This window comes from Bubalus kerabau, chromosome 5, assembly GCF_029407905.1.
Source record: "Bubalus kerabau isolate K-KA32 ecotype Philippines breed swamp buffalo chromosome 5, PCC_UOA_SB_1v2, whole genome shotgun sequence".
NCBI lineage: Eukaryota > Metazoa > Chordata > Mammalia > Artiodactyla > Bovidae > Bubalus > Bubalus kerabau.
Window position 1 is genome coordinate 22132731 of NC_073628.1, and position 11937 is coordinate 22144667.

General features: G+C 49.7%; 1 protein-coding gene across 1 annotated transcript in view; it reads left to right on the plus strand.

Annotated features, from left to right (window-relative positions):
• Nucleotides 1-6154, plus strand: part of KIRREL3 (kirre like nephrin family adhesion molecule 3) — a 155671-nt gene extending 149517 nt beyond the window's left edge. Inside the window, exons 18-19 of the mRNA XM_055583719.1 lie at nucleotides 4053-4139; nucleotides 5125-6154. Of these exons, the coding sequence (XP_055439694.1) occupies nucleotides 4053-4139; nucleotides 5125-5568 (531 nt within the window). The 3' untranslated portion in view covers nucleotides 5569-6154. The remainder of the gene's footprint in view (nucleotides 1-4052; nucleotides 4140-5124) is intronic.
• The last annotated feature ends 5783 nt before the right edge of the window (nucleotides 6155-11937 follow it).

Consider the following 11937-nt stretch of genomic DNA (forward strand, 5'->3'; position numbering starts at 1 on the left):
GGACTGTTGTCGTTGTTCAGTCCCTAAGTCGTGTCCAACCCTTTGTGACCCCATGGACTGCAGCACACCAGGCTCCTGTGTCTCCCAGCGTTTGCTCAGATTCATGTTCATTGAATCAGTGATGCCATCTAACCATCTCATCCTCTACCGCCCCTTCTCCTCCTGCCTTCAGTCTTTCCCAGCATCAGGGTCTTTTCAAATGAGTTGGCTCTTTGCATCAGGTGGCCAAAGTATTGGAGCTTCAGCTTCAGCGTCAGTCCTTCCAGTGAATATTCAAGGTTGATTTCCTCTAGGATTGACTGGTTTGATAGCCTTGTAGTCCAAGGGATTCTCAAGAGTCCTCTCCAGCACCACAATTCGAAAGCACCAATTCTTTGGGGGCTCAGCCTTCTTTATGGTCCAGTTCTCACATCTGTACATGACTTCTGGAAAAACCATAGCTTGACTGCTTGACTATTAGGACCTCTGTCAGCAAAGTGATGTACATAAATTGTCATAATATGATGTGACATAACATATAATCCTATACACATACACACACAGGTATTATCAACATTCAGTATGTGCCTTCTCCCCCGCCCCCAAGGAAAGTCTGCAATAAGCATAGGTTCCTCTTCAGGATCCGGCCTGTTGTACACTCATAACTTCTCTGGCAACCCCAAGGCCACTCCCTCTCCTCCTCCTGATTCCCACTGATAGACCGTGACTCATCCCTCTGTGCAGACAGACCCTGGAAAACTCTGCTAGAACGCTCGGTTGCATAGTGTGTCATGGTTATAATATGTCAGAGGAGCCGCAGCAAGCCAGTGGGTTAACAGCCTGGGCCTCTCTGTGCTCCAATCTTCTTATCTAGGAAATGGGATGAAATGGTAGGGTGAGGGCTCAGTGGGTAAACCCCTGAAGAGTGTGGAGCCAGCGGAACACAGTGAGGGCACCAAGGAAGGGGAGCTATTTACATCAATGTGAAGTCACCTGTTTCCTTATCTGCCTCCACTAGAGAGGGTGAGCAAGCCGCCTTAAGTCAGCCCTGTGTCCCTGGCGCCTTCCACAGTCCCTGGAAGATGCTCACCGCCATTCAGTGAATTAAATTGACGTCTTCTCTGCTGCTCTTTTTCTATCCAGTTGATTTTCCGGTCCTGTCAATCCCCACTTCACCATCTTTTCAAAGAGGTGCCTCTGCCACTTCTTCATTGTTCCTCCTTAGCGCAGGCCTCCCTGGTCCATGACAGACAGCATTGTCCCAAGCGGTCCCACATTCTCGCCTTTTACCATTTGACTCACCAGAATCTTTCTAAAATGCATATCTGATCCTGTGGTGTGTGGGACCTTAGTTCCCCAGCCAGGGATCGAACCCACATCCCCTGCATTGAAGGGTAGATTCTTAACCACTGGACCACCAGGGAAGTCCCACATGTTTCTCTTCCATAGTACATTTCTCTAATTACCTGTGAGCGTCACCAAATATCCCAGAGTTTCTCAAAGGTCTGCTAATGTCTACTTCACCCAGGCGAACACAAGATCTGACACATGGAACAGTCACTCTTAAAAGGGAGGGGACCACAGCCCAGACCTGGGCAGGAGTGGACATCTCTGTTGATGAGCTTTATCAAGTCTGGTGTGGAGGTCCCCATGCCTGTCCTTCATCCCCCAGGGACCTTGCATTCCCTCCCAGTGGGATGTTCTGAACTCCCCTGACTGTCTTGACACCACTCTCCTGTCCAGACCCTAAAGAGTGGGGGTCACTCAGCAGTCAGTTAAAAGTAGGGGATAACCCCAGCGGAGAAACCCACTGAGGGCTCCCCGTGGGGAGACCTTCTTTCCCCCACCCCGATACAGCCCCAGTATGGAGGAAAGGCAGGCTTAGCAGTTGAATCTGGTGGGAAAGAAGAACTCGATCCAGATAGCCACAGCATTTACTGGAAAATGAAAAAAGAAGCATTAATGGGGAGCTAACAGGACCGAACTGCTTTGATTAATTCTCTGGTGCTCCAAAGGTAGATCAGGAAAATGAGTCACAAAGAAGAAGGCACGTCCTAGTTCCGAGAATGGGTGGGAACCTGGACCAGACTGTGTTAGGTGTGGAAGTGATACACGGGAAGGATATTCTGTACCATGGGACAGGCACCACTGTGGCTATTCAGACTAATTAATACACCCACTGTGTGCCAAGTATGCTTTATTTTTCACCTTAAGTGCATTATTTTTTAATTTTTAGTAATTTTGAGGCATGTCCCTTCATTCATTCATCTGACATAAATATAACATTTCTGACAGCCCTGCTGTATGGCAGGCACCACACTGGGCACCAGCAAGTCAAAGAATTAATACAACACAATTAAATATGATTCCATTCCAAAAGGATTTTGGTCAATGACCATAGGCACTGTACCAGGCATGCTAGAGACCCAAAGAGAGACAAAAATAGATCCCTGCCCCCTGACTCTCTGGCTTCCATTCAGGAAGATAACTTTTAATAATAATCTAAGTCCTTGCAATGAATAACAGGTGAGGCCCTAGTTGCCACCTCCTCGCAAGTAGCTTCCATTGATTCCTTCTAAAGGTCCTGCCCGCTGCCCAGAGGTTCTGCAGTTATTTATCTACAGGTCCACCTTCTGCTGAGCAAAGCTGTTTCATAAAGTCTCTTGATCTTTGTTTGCCTGGCCTTCAGCACAATGCCTGGCCTGAAGTCAGTCAGTTCAGTCGCACAGTTGTGTCCGACTCTTTGCGACCCCATGAATCGCAGCACGCCAGGCCTCCCTGTCCATCACCAACTCCCAGAGTTCACTCAGACTCATGTCCATCGAGTCAATGATACCATCCAGCCATCTCATCCTCTGTCATCCCCTTCTTCTCCTGCCCCCAATCCCTCCCAGCATCAGAGTCTTTTCCAATGAGTCAACTCTTCGCATGAGGTGGCCAAAGTACTGGAGTTTCAGCTTCAGCATCATTCCTTCCAAAGAAATCCCAGGGCTGATCTCCTTCAGAATGGACTGGTTGGATCTCCTTGCAGTCCAAGGGACTCTCAAGAGTCTTCTCCAACACCACAGTTCAAAAGCATCAATTCTTCGACGTTCAGCTTTCTTCACAGTCCAACTCTCACATCCATACATGACCACTGGAAAAACCATAGCCTTGACTAGACAGACATTTGTTGGCAAAGTAATGTCTCTGCTTTTCAATATGCTATCTAGGTTGGTTATAACTTTCCTTCCAAGGAGTAAGTGTCTTTTTAATTTCATGGCTACAGTCACCATCTGCAGTGATTTTAGAGCCCAAAAAAATAAAGTCTGACACTGTTTCCATTGTTTCCCCATCTATTTCCCATGAAGTGATGGGACCGGGTGCCATGATCTTCATTTTCTGAATGTTGAGCTTTAAGCCAACTTTTTCACTCTCCACTTTCACTTTCATCAAGAGGCTTTTTAGTTCCTCTTCATTTTCTGCCATAAGGGTGGTGTCATCTGCATATCTGAGGTTATTGATATTTCTCCCAGCAATCTTGATTCTAGCTTGTGTTTCTTCCAGTCCAGCGTTTCTCATGATGTACTCTGCATATAAGTTAAATAAGCAGGGTGACAATATACAGCCTTGACGTAGTCCTTTTCCTATTTGGAACCAGTCTGTTGTTCCATGTCCAGTTCTAACTGTTGCTTCCTGACCTGCATACAGATTTCTCAAGAGGCAGGTTAGGTGGTCTAGTATTCCCATCTCTTTCAGAATTTTCCACAGTTTATTGTGTTCAAATCCCTGGAGGTGATAACTGTAGCCAACAGAGAAAGGGAAGAAAGGAAGGGAGTGCCTCTTAGAAACGGGCCTTGCCCGCACCCACCTCTTTGTCTCCAGCTCTCACGAGGGGATGGGGATAGGGATCCAAGGGTCCAAGAACAACAGTGAGATCTGGAATCTCCTCCGGACTCTTGTCACCTGCCTCTGGGGGGAGGGGGAGGCAAAGATGGCAAGCATCTTTTGAGTTCATTTCTCCAGCTTTCCCCTGGGATGAGTGGACAGTCAGCCCACCTCCTACCCTCTGAGCAGCTGTTTTGGGGTTGTAGATGGACCGTGGTGAATTCCAGCAAGACTCAGTGCTGAAGCAGCTGGAGGTGCTCAAAGAAGAAGAGAAGGAGTTTCAGAACCTGAAGGTAAGAAGATCCCTGCTTACAGTCACTGCATGGCCTGGATTCTAGGCTTCAGCGCTGATGACCCCAGCCCCAGATCCGAGCAAACCACAGCAGCAAATAAGAAGAGAAAGGCCAGAACTCACCTTTGGGATCTCTCCTCTCCATAAAGTTGGGATCACCCCCCCCCCCCCAACAAGGAGATGAGAGAGTTAACTTCCTTGCCAATCACATTTATAATGAATTTCCATGTTCTGGACTAAAAACAAAAAATAATGAAAGATTCTCACATGACCTTGAGCTGCTGCTGCTGCTAAGTCGCTTCAGTCGTGTCCAATTCTGTGCGACCCCATAGACGGCAGCGGACCAGGCTCCCCCATCCCTGGGATTCTCCAGGCAAGAACACCCGAGTGGGTTGCCATTTCCTTCTCCAATGCATGAAAGTGAAAAGTGAAAGCGAAGTCGCCCAGTCATGTCTGACTCTTCGAGACCCCATGGACTGCAGCCTACCAGGCTCCTTCATCCATGGGATTTTCCAGGCAAGAGTACTGGAGTGGGGTGCCATTGCCTTCTCTGGACCTTGAGCTAGCTGCCCTGAAATAACAAAACATGCTGGGCAAGACTAGCTTTCCCAGGTGGCGCTAGCGGAAAGAACCCGCCTGCCAATGCAGGAGACGTAAGAGACAGGAGTTCGATCCCTGGGTCGGGACAATCACCTGGAGAAGGAAATGGCAAGCCACCGTGGTATTCTTGCCTGGAGAATTCCAAGGACAGAGGAGCCTGATGGGCTACAGTCCATAGGGTGGCAAAGAGTTGGACATGACTGAGCGATTAAGCACACACGGGGCAAGACCCTACTTGAATACCTGCCAGCATCCTGCCCAGGCTAATAATCCACACCCCCACTCTGGCCCCCTGCCTACCTCCCCTACCTTCCTCCTATCTGTCCCTGGCCCTTCCCCACTGTCCATCAGGTGATGTGACAAGGCTCTCCCTCTGGCCCCTGCAGGACCCCACCAATGGCTACTACAGCGTCAACACCTTCAAGGAGCACCACTCGACCCCCACCATCTCGCTGTCCAGTTGCCAGCCGGACCTGCGCCCCACAGGCAAGCAGCGCGTGCCCACTGGCATGTCCTTCACCAACATCTACAGCACGCTGAGCGGCCAGGGCCGCCTCTACGACTACGGGCAGAGGTTCGTGCTGGGCATGGGCAGCTCGTCCATCGAGCTCTGCGAGCGGGAGTTCCAGCGGGGCTCGCTCAGCGACAGCAGTTCGTTCCTGGACACGCAGTGTGACAGCAGCGTCAGCAGCAGCGGCAAGCAGGACGGCTACGTGCAGTTCGACAAGGCGAGCAAGGCCTCGGCCTCCTCCTCCCACCACTCCCAGTCCTCTTCGCAGAACTCCGACCCCAGCCGGCCCCTGCAGCGGAGGATGCAGACGCACGTCTGAGCATCCGGGACCGAGGGTGGGGGACGGGTCGGAGCTCGGTCTGGCTCTGCAGAGACTTGGCAAAGGACCCCGGAAGCAGCCGCCTCCAGGACAGCCCCGAGGGCCACCACCCTCCCCGCAGCCCCGACCGATGGAGCACAAACGTGGGCCTGGCGGCAGCGCACACAACTTAGAAGTGGAGACGCGGGAAGAGGAAGCAGCCGAGAGGAGGAAGCAGCCGAGAGGAGGTGTGCTCTTTACCGGCCTCTCAGTCCCGGAAGGCCTTTTTCCGGAGGCCGTCCTCCACCTGCACCTCCCACAGGCTCCAGAGGCAGCTAAAACTCTGCTTTTGTGAATTGTACCCGTTGCTGCCCGCCAGCCCTCTCCCCGTTCTTGTGCTTCAGTACCGCAGCCCTGGGGAGCAGGGGGTCAAGCGCTCCCCGGTGCTGAGCTACCCCAGCGCCCCCTGCCGCTCATAGTCCAGACCCTCCGAGGCTGGGAAGCCAGAACCGGCCCTGGCCCTTGGCCGCCACCCCAATTTGTTCGGTGTTTTGTGTCCATACTCTTGCAGTTCTGTCCTTGGACTGGAGGCCTCTCAGCTCTGCAGTGGGACTGGTCTAATCAGAGACTGTGTCGGGGAGGGGGGGCGGATGGTGGTGGTTGGGGGGAGAAAGAGGGAAGGAGGGGGAGTGTGACACGCGGGGACCCCTCGCCAGGCTGTGTGACCCAGAGCCTTCCCTACCCCTGCTTCGTGTACTCCTCCTCCCCCACCCCTGCACATTCAGAGTCAATATAAGGAGTGTGAGAGCTGCTCTGGTCAGGGTTCTTTAAACAGCGGTTGGAGAGACTGTGTTTGGGGATGCATGGGGTTTGAGGGGACCAGCAAGCAGGCCTTTCAAGTGATGAAACTCGCCTTCTCAGCTGAGCCTAGAGGCATTCACAGAACCGTGGTCCTGTCTTCAGTACAACTGCAGGGGCACCAGAGGATGCCAATCAGCTCCTCATGCCTACCTGCCACCTGAGAATAAACATTAGGGGCCCTGCCTCCAATAGATCCATTCTGTTCTTTTGTTCCTGCTGAGACAAGGGGAGACCCCAAGAACTCAGAGGATGCTTTGGGAACCCAGGGTTCCTGGCCTGGCTTTCATTCGGCTTTCCCAGGCAGTGGAGAGCTCTGGTTGCGATGGCAGCAAGACCTAGAGGCAGACTCCTCTAGGAAGTGCCCAACCCAGAGGGCGCAGGAAGAGCAGGGCCTCACCAACCACCTGACTCATGCCAGATACAGCTCAGGGGCAAAGGGGCATTGGTGGGGTCCTTCTAGGCCTTTCTTCTGGAAGTATTCTGCAAGGTCAGCTCCCTCCATTGGGGGTTTAGGGGAGGAGGCCCTCTTCAAAGAGCCTGTGCCACCAAGCACCCTAACACTAAGACTCAAATGATGTTCCAAGAATGGCTTTGTTTGGGTGGAAAGCTTGGCGTGGTGATGGCCAACAGGCTGGCATGGATAAACAGGGCCAAATTAGAATGCTCACTCTGTGAGCTTTGCGGAAGCCATGTTGTCCTGAAGGTTGAAGTTTCCTCCTAAGTTTCAGCCTCTTCTCCTCCAACCTTCCCTGGAGTCCTTACCCATCATGGGAACCTTCATCACGAAAGGCTGCTTCTCTCCACCATTGCTTCCTTGCTGCTAAGCCGCTTCAGTCATGTCTGACTCTGTGTGACCCCATAGACGGCAGCCCAGTAGGCGCCTCTGTCCCTGGGATTCTCCAGGCAAGTATACTGGAGTGGGTTGCCATTTCCCTCTCCAGTGCATGAAAGTGAAAAGTGAAAGTGAAGTCGCTCAGTCGTGCCCAACTCTTAGCGACCCCATGGACTGCAGCCTACCAGGCTCCTCTGTCCATGGGATTTTCCAGGCAAGAGTACTAGAGTAGGTTGCCATTGCCTTCTCCGATTGCTTCCTTGGACGGCCTCAATCCACAGACTCTATGCATAGCCTTCGTAGCATCTCCACTCAGAGGATTTATCGGTTTCCACCATACTTCCTATTGCTTCAGAACCTCCCATTTCCTTTATATCTTCCTTTATAGCCCCCAAACCGGAGGGAGTAGAAACTGATTAAGAAATGTAAGTGTGCATCCCAGCCCCACAGCTTGTTCCTGGTACCAGAGCACCATTTCTGGCCCAGCACAGATTCCTGTGGGCTCCAGCTTAATTTTTTTTTTTTCCCAATAATTGCTAACATTTTAAAATTTTATTTGGCTATGCTGGGTCTTCATTGCTGTGCAAGGTTCTCTTTAGCTGTGGCAAGCAGGGGCTACTCTTTGTTACCTAGCACAGGTTTCTCATTGAGGTGAGTTCTTTTGTTGCAAGGGCTCTGCGGGCTATGGGCTCTAGGATGCACAGGCGTCCGTACTTGCAGCACGTGGGCTCAGCAGTTGTGGTTCCAGGGCTCGAGACCACAGGCTCAATACTTGTGGCACATGGGCTTCGTGTGGGATTTTCCCGGACCAGGGATCGAACTCGTGTCTCCAGCATCAGCAGGCAGATTCTTTACCATCAAGCCACCAGGGAAGCCCTCTGTCTTCTAACCCCACAAGCCCTCTAACCCCATAAGCCTTCTTTCCCATATATGTCTTGCCTTTGCTATTAAAGAATAAGGGTCTAAGATCAAATGCAGAATGCCTTGGTGTGCTAGAATAGGAGGAAGATGACCTAAAGACAATCTGTCCATTCACTTCTACGCTTCCCCCCCTTGGAGGCGGGTGAAAAATTGACCTTCTAATCCTCACCACAGACTACCTTGCCCCTTACCCCCTGTGCAATCATCACCACCGCTAATACACAGTTCTTCTAAAAGAATGGAGGTGCCCATTCTTTTCTTGGAGCCCAAGGTTATGGCACAAAATAACCTGGGAAGAAATATGATCTTCTGGAGAACAGAACCCTCTTTTCCCTCAGAGGCTCAGACACTCCTAGGGCAGGGCTGTGGACATTACAGAAGATGGGGCTGCACAGGGAAGACCTGGCTACATGGGGCTACTCCCTGAGCCCTCTCCAAGGAAGAAACACAGCAGAAATCACTGAAAGTTTACGAGATCACACGTAAGGCCCTGGTGAAAGAGAAGAACACAGGTAGGTGAAATCAGTAAGCTCTATCACCAAGGCATTGAGAAGGATGCTGGACTGAGCCGTGCGCATCCTTTTACCCCTCTGGCCCCATTTACTTCTCATGCAGGAGTGAAAGGCAAAAAAAGTTGGTAAAGGGAAGTGTTAAAAAAAAAAATGAAGGCAGTGGGAAGCCCTGAATTTCCCTACAAGTGACCTCACATCAACTGAAATGAGTGCTTCACATTTGTAATCTTATTTAATTCCTGCATTTCTACAAAGTATCACCATTTAACAGACAAGGGAGTGAGGCTTAAGAAACCAAAAGACCAGCCCAAGGTCACAGAGCTAACAAGTGACGTGCGTGAGATTAAACACAGATGCTTTCCTCTGTGACATGTTTCCATCCACAGCAAAGGCCCAAGGGCGCTTGCGTCCTAGAAAACGGCCGGTGCTGAAGGCCATAAGCAAGGACCCATTTGGGGGCGGGCAGAGGAAGGGCAGGCTGCAGCTCCAGTAGGAAAGCAGGACTGGCATCCTCCACCCCCAGTCCCCGAATGACCGGGAGCAACTTCCTGGGAAAGGGTGTCTGTGTATCAAATCACCTCCCACCCGCAACGTCCCTTTCCCAAGGCCAGGATCCAGCTTTCCGATAGCTTTACAATTCGTTATTGGCTCTGAGTCACTGGCCGAGGGCCCGGTTTCTAACTCTCAGGCTCGTTATCAGTTTGGAAAGCCCAGGCTTATTTCCACCATGTCTTCAACTCTCATGGAATGGAAGGTGGTCTCATACAAAGCAGCAGGCACCATAGTAAACCCATCTCTGATGGAGACGACTGAGACAAGTGCTCTAAAGGCACAGGCCTTGAAGCTGCCTGGGAGCTTCCAGAGTGGAGGGGAGCATGAGAAATAACAGCAAACGTAATGAGGCTTTTGGGAGATTTCTCAGAACAGGAGAAAAGAAGCCAACAAAAATTCCTTTTCACTTCCTATATGGAGGTGGGGGAGGGGTACACACGGGGCACATGGCCTTTGCTATGAAATGATCAGAACTGAAACGCCAGGTACACACTCCAGGAGTCCCACCAGCCCTTCCCAGGTACCGTGCATGGTTTGTGATGCCACCAGAAAAAAGGACGAGGGGGGAGTCCTGTAATTAGTTTCTTCTAGGAAGTTTCCCTATAAAATCAACTCTTTATTGAAATAAAAGTATAAATATTTAAATAAAAATGATCCTAATTTGCATATAGATGTTTATTTCAAAAACATGAACGTTTAGATATAAACCGAGAACATTTCAACTAAATCTTCATGTCTACTTCCCCTTTAAAGAAGCCTCTTATGGAAGCTGTTTTTAGGAGCTGTAACCACAGGCCAGCCATTTGCAGCTTCAGCATCAAAACTACAGATGTCTGAGAGTCACTGATCACACACTCCCTTGCTCTGACGTTACTTCTCAAATTCAGTAAGACTCATCTTTTCCCCAACTCCCCGTGTTTCCATTTTCCTAACTAGGTCATCAGTTGGGAGAAATGAGACAAATCCCAAGCTACTCTTCTTTCTAAACATAAGGATTTATTTTCCTGGATGAACACATTTGTGTTGCAGGAAGAGGCCCGTCCACTCTTTCCCTCTCTAACTGCTGTTCGTCCTGGCTCCGTCTCTTCCTCCTCTCTGTTGGTGAAATCTTGGACATGTACTGAAAGCTTTTGGGCCACAGGTCCTGTGGTTTCACACCTACCACAGCCCTCATCTTTACAAGGCCTTTTGTGAACACATGAGATTCACAAGATCCATCCTTGAGTTCTGGACTACATCCCTGGGGCCTGTATCTGCCTGCCATTCCATGTTCTCAGAGCTCCTCCCTGGGCCAGCCGGCTCAGCCCACCCACAGGGCTGGGATAGCCTCAATCCCTGGCCCAAATGCCTCCCTTGTGCTCACCGTCCAGGGAGCCCCAGCCACACAAAGGAACCTCCTTCTGTTGCTTCTCAAACTATGGCCCTTGGAAAGCTATGAGAACAATCACATTAAGGCTTCTCTATAGCTGTCTTCTTTGGAGTGACTCTAAAGTACTAAGATTCAAAGACAAGGTATGTGAAGTTTCAAGAAACAGGTCTTCTTAGGGAGAATTGGGGTCTTATTAACTAGACCTTACCTGAAATCTACTCCTCCTTATACAAGACTAGGAGTGCCACTCAGAATAAAAGCTGAATATAGGGATTTATCCCTGCGAAGGTCATCCTCCATTAAGCAAACACAGGTTCAAGGGAACTAGGTTCAAGATACCATCTTCATCACCTTTGTAAAGAAATTAAAGGGCCAGGGCCTTGCTGCCCAAGGATTAGAAGATAAATTCACAACACTAGTGGGGTCTGCACTTGGGAGAAATACTGAATGGAGAAGGCATTAGTGACAAAGTGATACAGATAAAGATTCAGGGCTTCTACAGCAGAATTTTCAAATGAGAATTTCCTATCTGACTTTTAATTAAAATTGTCTCTAGCTCTCTTGCCATACAGGGCTACAAGTGGAACAGAAATGTACAGAAAAAAAAGCACAGAACTGGAAAGAATCTCCCTACCAGACTGTAACTTGTCCTCTTGTTGATATTTTTTCTTTAGGAGAGAAACACATTTTTAGGCAAGTGAAGACACTCCTTAAGCGTTAAAGTTGGTGAGGTACATAAATGATGTTTTAGGAAACTTCAGAATAATAGTTCTGGAGCAGCTTAGTTAAGTAATTCCAACTTCAACTCCCTGGGGTGATTCCTATCATTCCCTCCACCAGTTCTATTCTGCCAGTCTTGCAAGATTCTTGAGAGGAAACAGTGTCTCTGTTGAGGGGTGCAGTACTTTAAATTGGTCTTCTCAGGAAAGTTGAAATCTGGCTCCCAAAGTAGTTTTTCCTAAAGCCTTTTGTCAAATCCTCTGTGCTAACCCTCCTATACAGGACTGCAGTCTCCCCAGCTTGCTCTCAGCTGCCTGCATTCCCTTTACTTGAAGAGGGGGGCCCCCAATACATTAGGGCCCCCCCAAATCTGTCATCTAATAAGACCTAAGGTTCATCTCCCTGCCTCAATTCTCAAGTGCAGAATCCCCATAAACTCTAACAAGAGAGTTCAAGTCACTAAGAAAGATCTGGTCAGGAAAACAGTCTATTAACTACTGACATACACACACAGATCCCTCCTCAAACTCAAGTTGGAAAGATTTCCTGGAATCACGTCCGGTACAAAACCAAGGAAATGCTCAAAACTAACAAATAATTTTCTGAAGCTATAATTAAGACAT